General features: G+C 36.8%; 1 protein-coding gene across 1 annotated transcript; it reads left to right on the forward strand.

The window, feature by feature from the left end:
• The first annotated feature begins 2,763 nt into the window (after positions 1 to 2,763).
• On the forward strand, positions 2,764 to 8,273 carry LOC127454209 (transcription factor Sox-17-alpha-like). The gene is made up of 2 exons (XM_051721256.1): positions 2,764 to 3,309; positions 5,724 to 8,273. The coding sequence occupies exons 1-2, from the start codon at positions 3,021 to 3,023 to the stop codon at positions 6,695 to 6,697; spliced, it is 1,263 nt and encodes a 420-aa protein (XP_051577216.1). The 5' UTR covers positions 2,764 to 3,020; the 3' UTR covers positions 6,698 to 8,273.
• Positions 8,274 to 8,665: the final 392 nt, after the last annotated feature.

Below are 8,665 nucleotides of genomic sequence, written 5' to 3' on the forward strand. Positions count from 1 at the left end.
GTAGCTACTGTAATGAAAGGAATAATTCACCAAAAATGTTACATTTTGTAATCATTTACTCACTTTCACGTTGCCCCGACCCTCTTTCTTCCACGAAGCATAAAATGAGATGTCTGGGGGAATGTCCAAGCTTCTCTTTTCTATACAACAAACGTGGATTGCGATGTATACTCCCAAGCTTCAAAAAAGACATTAAAGTATCATAAAAGTAGTCCATACAACTCGTGCACTATATTCCAAGTCTTATGAATCCATACAATAGTATATTAGAATTTATAAAAATGAAATTTAGGGGGGCCTGGGTAGCTAAACGAGTATTGACTATAACACCTGGAGTCACGAGTTTGAATCCAGGGCGTGCTGAGTGACTCCAGCCAGGTCTCCTAAGCAACCAAATTGGCCCGGTTGCTAAGGAGGGTAGAGTCACATGGGTTAACCTCCTCGTGGTCGCTATAATGTGGTTCGTTCTCGGTGGGGCGTGTGGTGAGTTGTGCGTGGATGCCGCAGAGAATAGCGTGAAGCCTCCACACTCGCTACGTCTCCGCGGTAACACGCTCGACAAGCCACGTGATAAGATGCGCGGATTGACGGTCTCAGACGTGGAGGCAACTGAGATTCGTCCTCCGCAACCCGCATTGAGGCGAGTCACTATGCCACCACGAGGTGCACTGGGAATTGGGCATGCCAAATTCGGGAGAAAAGGGGAGAAAAAAATAAAAGAAATTTAAGATATAATTGAGTGAAAATCGTCCCCGCTCTAGTCTCATTTGCATTTGTGGTCAATTAACAAATTATGCCGATAGGTCTGATGTCACTGATGCAACATTCCATTGGTTCTTGCATGTCATGTGACCAATCGCAACGCAGCAAATTTGTAAAACGTGATTGCAAAAGAGATTAAAGAGTCGTAGCAGAGGGGAATATTACACTGACTATTCAGTGTAATACTCAGGAATATTAGGAATATTCAGGGTTCAATACAAGTTAATTTTGTGGTATAATGTTTATTGCAACAAAAAATAATTTCGACTCATCCCTCCTTTTCTGTAAAAAAAATAAAAGCAACAATCTGTGTTACAGTGAGGCACTTACAATGGAAGTGAATGGGGCCAATTTATAGATGGTTTAAAGGTAGAAATGTGAAGTTTATAATTTTATAAAAGCACTTACATTAATTCTTCTGTTAAAACATGAGTATTATTTGAGCTGTAAAGTTGTTTAAATCGTCGTTTTAGGGTTTTGGGGTTTACGCGCTACGTCGTCATGGCAACAAAGTTGTAAAATTGGCTATAACTTTACACAGAAAAGGTTAGTAAGTGATTTTATCGCACTAAAATCATGTTTACATGCATATTGTTTACGTCATGTGGCTATACTTTTGAAACACGTGAGTGTTTTAATGTTTACGGATTGGCCCCCATTCACTTCCATTGTGCCTCACTGTAACCCAGATTTTTGCTTTTTTTTTTTAAAGAAAAGGAGGGATGAGTCTAAATTGATTTTGTGGTGATCAACATTATGCCACAAATACTTCCTTTACATATCAGTCTGTTTCTCTCACAAAGCTATCATGGCTTGAGAAGACTTGCATATAGAGTAGCAACACAAGTTTTATGGACACTCAGATATTCTGCTAAAGTTCTCCTTCTGTGTTTTACAGAATATTAAAAAACAGGGTATAGAACGACATGGGGGTTAGTAAAGATGACAACATTTTAATTTCTGAGTGACCACTTCTTTAAGCCAACAATCTTACACAAGTATAAAATAAGTATAACATGTCACAAACCTGGTGCATAACAGCCACTTCCTTTCCTATTTGTTGATGACCCAGCAAGACAGAGTTAGGGTGACTGAGAAATTGCAAGTACACTCAACTTAATACACTGTATGCAAGGAAACATGATAAACTTCACACCTTTCTTTTCTCGCGCCATTATCAGCATGTTACAATCCTTCTACTACTGTTTGCAAATGCAAGCATATCTACTGACAGGATATTGATCCTAAAGCAAGCACTGCAGTTATCTTCGCTGTGTGGTAAATGTTAAACTTAATACTTAAAGTTTTTACGAAGAAGTGTCAATTGTTAAAATTAGCTTAATAGTTCTCAAGGACCGGCAAACAAGCTTTACATTTGATTATTGTAGAGCTATTTCAAAAGACTCAGTAATGGACAATATTTTTGAAATGTTTTATGTTTGTGGCGAAACTATTCATTTTAAAATAGCAACATTCTGCTTTAAGTTGTATAGACGACCTATGCTGTGTTGTTCTGAAAGCCTTTTCCTGTGCACATTAAAAAAGGGCGTCTTAATTGAATGAACAGGGTCATATTCTTTTTAACAAATTGGCCTAAACGTTTAATCAGGGTTTCCAAAAGTTCCAGTGAAAACAAAAGTTACATTATAAGTCTTTAATTAAATGTTTTTAAGCAGGAGGTTTGGCGATACATTGCTCAAGCACTTTAGTTACGATATCGGAGGGAATTTTGGCAAAACATGACAGCCTCTTGATATTTTCATGTCTTTATTATTCATTTGCATATCATAAATATATCACAAAAAGTTTAGTGTTTTGTTTAGCCAGTTGTTAGACTTTTTTTTAACAGTGCCATGGGTTGCCCCTAATATTTCCATATATATATATACACACACACACACATTCCTTTAAGAGTCCCCTGAAAAGTAACTGTTTAATTTGCACTTGTCCTGAGGAGCACAGAAAGGGCACGCTTGATCCCGGGTGGGGGGCGAGCCGCTCTGAACAAGGATTCTTTCACACCTTTCACGGCAGGACCCTCCCACTCATGTCGCGATTGGTCGCTGCTGCGTTTAAAGCTGGCTGGACTCGTGCTGGGTAACTCTGACCTTACTGTTCAATTTACTGTATGCATTTAGTAAAGAGCAAATAAACAGAGCAGGACAAGACATAGCTGGAGAAGTTTCCCGGTCCACCCAGAGGCTACAAAAGAGTTCAGTTGGTGATCATCAAGGATACGCGCCCGGTGCGTGTGGGAGATGAGCAGTCCCGATGCGGGCTACGCCAGTGACGACCCGAGTCAGACCCGCGGCAGCTCAGTCATGATGCCCGGCATGAGGCAGTGCGCGTGGGCGGACCCGCTCAATCCGCTTGCTGACTCCAAAGTGAAGAGCGAGACGTGTTCTGCTGTGGGTCCCGGGCACGGGAAGAGCGAGCCGCGCATCCGCCGGCCGATGAACGCGTTTATGGTGTGGGCGAAAGATGAGCGCAAGAGGTTGGCGCAACAAAACCCCGACCTGCACAACGCGGAGCTCAGCAAAATGCTCGGTGAGTACTAAAGATTTCTCATATACATATGGGTTTTCCTCTTTCTTTTAGGGTGTTTTTGGTACCCCCCCAAAAAAATGCGCTTTATGCAATGATTTTGAATTAATTCATTCATAAAAGCTTTTAAGTTAATTAATAAGTCGGTAATTCAAATCAAATGAATCATCTATAGTTTCTGAACTTTACTATTGATTATTGCCAGACTGATTGCTTGAAGTTTCATATTGCACTTTATCAGGGGCGTAGATTCTAGGGGGGATAGGGAGGAGTTAACCCCATGAGCCAAATCTACGCTCTTGCACTTTATAAATACTTTGCAGAACAAAACTGACCTTATTACCCATTTTTTTTCCCGCCAAAATACCAAAGTTAGCCACTAAAGTTGCTGTTAATGCTGTAAAACGATAATAAATGAATATGGGATCTCCTTCAAAATGTCTAAAATCTTTCCGAATATTTCTGTCATTTTTTATTTATATTTTGATGACAGTGGTTTTGCTGTAACGACAATAACAATTGGCAAATTGGTAAACCATTGGTAAATATTCTTGTTAATTAAGGGGATATGCGTCAACATCAAAATTAAGCATGTGTTCATCATCAAAAGCTCGTTTTAAAAAGACATACCAAGACGCATACTTAAAATAGCATGTCGGAGGCATCGTCCCAATAAGAGAGGCGATATCAAAGTAGATTCAATTCATAGGCACTTACAATGGAAGTGAATGGGGGCCAGTCTGTAAACGTTAATACTCACTGTTTCAAAAGTACAGCCACAAGATGTGTGTTAACATGATTTTAAATCATGCATAAATAATGCAAATAATGCAACATTTTAAAAGTTATTTAGTACTTACAGGTTTAGGTTTTATTTGTAAATGATGTGGTTACGTTATGATCTAAAACACTTTGCAAAATTAACATTAAGTTACAGATCAGTTTAGCGCACTGATCTGATCGTTTTTGTCTGATAATGCATTGTTAAATGGGTCAAATTAAGATCACAGAAATAATTTTTTTAGCAAAAAAAAAATTATAATATAAAATAATTAATATTGTTTATTTTGTATGTATTGCTGTTTTAACACTGTGTAATTTTTAGCTAATATCCACAAGTGTATCTTATTCAGAATTAATTAGAAATATACATTTTGGAGTATTTTTTTACTCTGTGCATGGTGAAAGTTTAAATCAGGGATGTATGCTGGTTTATTCAGAACTATTTTCTTCATCTGGGCTGCTAAAGAGATCTTAAATTCAAGTTAAAATTTGTGAAAATGTGTTATACATAATGTATTTACTGAGGGATCGATGGGTCAGTGACGTGACGCTATTATTTTTATTATTTTTTTGTATTTTGTATTTTTTATTTTATATATATATAAAATAAAAGTAAAAAATGTCATGTGGTGTAACCATCCGGAGACAGTAAAACAAAAATTTAACGTCTCATTAAAAGCTGAAATTCTTGAACAAAAATAAATAAATGTTGGCATGAGTAGTGCAGAATAATCGTTTTGTTATTATTTCTTAAAAAAATAAGCAGTGAAAGAATTTTATTTTAAAATACAATTAATACTTGAAAAACTTTTGCGCAACAAATCAAAGTCATGTGGTGTAACCAACTTGCAGATAGCCATTTTGCTAAAACAGAGAGGACCCCTTTAAACCGACATAACTGTGTCATTATTTTTTATCATTAAACATAATTATAATTAATTTTTTTTATAATTATATTTATTTATCACACATATACATTTGCACATATACAGTGAAATTCTTCTTTTTCACATATCCCAGCTAAGCTGGGGTCAGAGTGCAGGGTCAGCCATGATACGGTGCCCCTGGAGCAGATAGGGTCAGGGGCCTTGCTCAAGGGCCCAACAGTGGCAGCTTGGTGGTGCTGGGGCTTGAACCCCTGACCTTCTAATCAGTAACCCAGAGCCTTAACTGCTGAGCCACCACTGTCCCCATCAATATGTTGTCATTATTAAGAAAAGGCATCTTTTGTTAAGGTCATTTGGTGTAACCCCGAAAAAACAACAAATTCATAATATTTGTTTCAAATATTTTTTACCTTGAAATACAAGTTTGAAAATTTGTACTCATGTATTTAAGGTGCCATAAAACATTTAATACCATTTACTTGATGGTTACACCACATGACATTTTTAAAGTCATTAAATAAATTTTTTTTTTGTAGAAAATGCTGCAAAATATTTTCAGAAATTTGTGAAATAACATGGATTCAAAGATTACATTTCTACTAAATTTTGACATATTTTAGACAAAAAAAAAATGTCATCTTAGACAACCTGATTTGTCAAAGATCCAGATACCAAAATGGTTCGCAAATAATCAGGCTACTATCCAGAAATTAAACACTGACCATATCCCTTTCTAATGATTTATAGGTAAGTCATGGAAAGCTTTACCAATGGTGGACAAACGTCCATTCGTGGAGGAGGCCGAACGCCTGCGAGTGAAACACATGCAGGACCACCCAAACTATAAGTACCGGCCACGACGTCGCAAACAGGTGAAACGAAACAAACGACTGGACTCAGGCTTCCTGCTGCCTGGGGTGGGGGACACACAGACCCCTTTAGGCATGGACAGAATGACTATGGGCTATTCAGGACTGCCGCAAGCAGGACTGCATCAATATTGTGAGACCCAGGGTTTGTTTGAGCCTTACAGCTTGCCTACACCCGACCCCTCTCCTATGGACGCTGGGGTGACCGAATTCTTCACCAATCTCCAAGACGAACACCATCAGTCAGCGTACAACTATCATCATCACCAAGAGTACCAGCTTCAGGAACACACCAACACGCAAACACTTGCCAACACGCACCCTCACGTGAGCACTCATTCTCACAGCGTCCCTCACTCCAACGTCAACATACACGGCAACTCCAGCAATGCACAACTCAATCTGATGAACAACGCACAACAACTGAGTAATGCGAGTGCCAACCAGCAAACCGGTCAGAATTCTAGTCCACATTCTAACTCAGTCACTCTCGCCCTCTTTAACAGAAGTCTTTCACCGCCTTCTCATCAAACCACTGCTTACCTGAGCTGCCCTTCCAGTTTAGGTGTCTTTTATGGTGCCAACTCTCAACTGAAGCGTCCTTATGAGGAACTGTCACTTCCTGTCGCCGGTCGCACGCATCCACACAACTCTACTGATCCGCACACTCAGGCTCATGTGGCAACACAGAGTCAATGCCCTGGTGAAATGGATGAAGTGGACAGCAGTGAGTTTGAGCAATACCTCTCTTATGGGGTCCCACATACACCCTTACAAGGGCCCGACTTAATCTCAACTGTACTTTCTGATGCCAGCACTGCCGTCTACTACTGTGGCTACAATAATTCCTGAACATACTGTATGTTCTTTTGTCATTTTAAAGGCCTATCAAAAGCGTTTTCAAATGTTGGTCCCGTGTTATTGTACACGATTCATCAGTGCACGTTATTCCAAGGACAAATGAAATAACTTGCTCAATCGCAAACCCTTTTGACATTGAATAACATGCAGGATATGAATAACAGATATCTATAATTCAGTTTTCACTAGTAAAAATGCTAATTCTCCATCTCAGCAATGGAATAACTACTAGTGAAAATGCTAATTTTTTAATAACAGTAATTACGTTTTCACTAGTAAAAATGTTCATTCTTGATATCAAAGATAGAATTTCAACTAGTAAAAGCATTTCTTGTCCGGAACACAATAACAGATATCTATAATTAATATCTAACTAATTCAAATTCCAAATACACATATCAGCGATTTTCTTCTTACTCTAGTAAAATGCACATTTATATAAGAACAATTACATTGTTACTAGTGCAAATGCTATTTTTTTTAAATCAACAACTGAATTACAACTAGTAAAAATGGTTCTTTTTGATATTAGTAATTAAGTTTTCACTAGTAAAAATGTTCATTCTTGATATCAAAAATGGAATTTCAACTAGTAAAAGTCATATTTTTTTATATCTGTACCTCCTGTCAAAAATACTATAAAAGATATCAATAATTAATATCTAACTAGTTCAAATTCCAAACACACATATCAGCAATGTTCTTCTTACTCTAGTAAAATGCACATTTATATAAGAACAGTTACACTGTTACTAGTGCAAATGCCTATTTTTGAAATCACCAGTTGAATGACAACTAGTAAAAATGGTTCTTTTTCATATCAGCAATGAAGTTTTCACTAGTAAAAATTTCCATTCTTGATATCAAAAATGGAATATAAACTATTAAAAGCCGTACATTTTGCATCAGTACCCTTGTCAAAAATACAATAAAAATATCAATAATTAATTTCTAACTAGTTCAAATTCCAAATACACATATCAGCGATGTTCTTCTTACTAGTAAAAATACACATTTATATATGAACAATTACATTGTTACTAGTGCAAATGCTATTTTTTAAATCAACAATTGAAATACAAGTAGTAAAAATGGTTCTTTTTGATATTAGTGATGAAGTTTTCACTAGGAAATTTATTTCAACTTGTTAGATTTGGTATTTCAGATATCTGGAAATGAATTTCAGATATCAATAATTTGAAGAGTAATTAATTATATTCTTAAAGTCTTTCTTACTAGTTACAATCACATTATACTATAGATATCTGAAATTAAAATTGCCACTATAGTGAAAACTAAATTACAGATATAAAAACATTTGTAATCTTACTAGTTGTATTTCAGTTGTTGATATCAGGAATGGACATTTTCAGAGAAATACATCACATTACAGATGGGTCATGCTGACTTTAACCCTTTAAAAAGTGGTTTGATAAGAATCTTGAGCATTGAGAAACACTGTAAATATTGTTATCATAACATAAAATGTACAGTAATACCCTTATGGAGCGACTTTCTTTATAATTTTGTATTTTTGCATTTTTGGAAAAATAAAAGTTTCAAAGTATTGCTTTGTTTCTGTTTTTCTCAAATCATCGATTTTCCCTTTTGAGTGGAAGTCTCAGTGGACGAAACCACTGCAACCTTCTCAAGTGATCACTGCTAATCTCTGCATTGTATAACGCTGACCTCCACCTCCTATTGTGTGTTTGGAAAAGTGTGTGTGTGTGCGTTCATGCAGCAGTGAAAACACTTCTTCCTGTTTAAGGCAGCTCTGTTGGCACTGATGAGTTAAATATGATCATAATCTTAAAGCTCACTAAACAAAGACCATTATTAATGTTAGCAAGTGTGTGAGCGAACACACTCACACACAAATAAAGTCTGAAAATAAGAACTGTGATGGCTTCAAGCTTTGTCTCACTTAAAGACAGCAATTTATTTTGGTGTGGTTGCTCA

The sequence above is a fragment of the Myxocyprinus asiaticus genome, chromosome 2 (genome assembly GCF_019703515.2).
Source record: "Myxocyprinus asiaticus isolate MX2 ecotype Aquarium Trade chromosome 2, UBuf_Myxa_2, whole genome shotgun sequence".
Lineage (NCBI taxonomy): Eukaryota > Metazoa > Chordata > Actinopteri > Cypriniformes > Catostomidae > Myxocyprinus > Myxocyprinus asiaticus.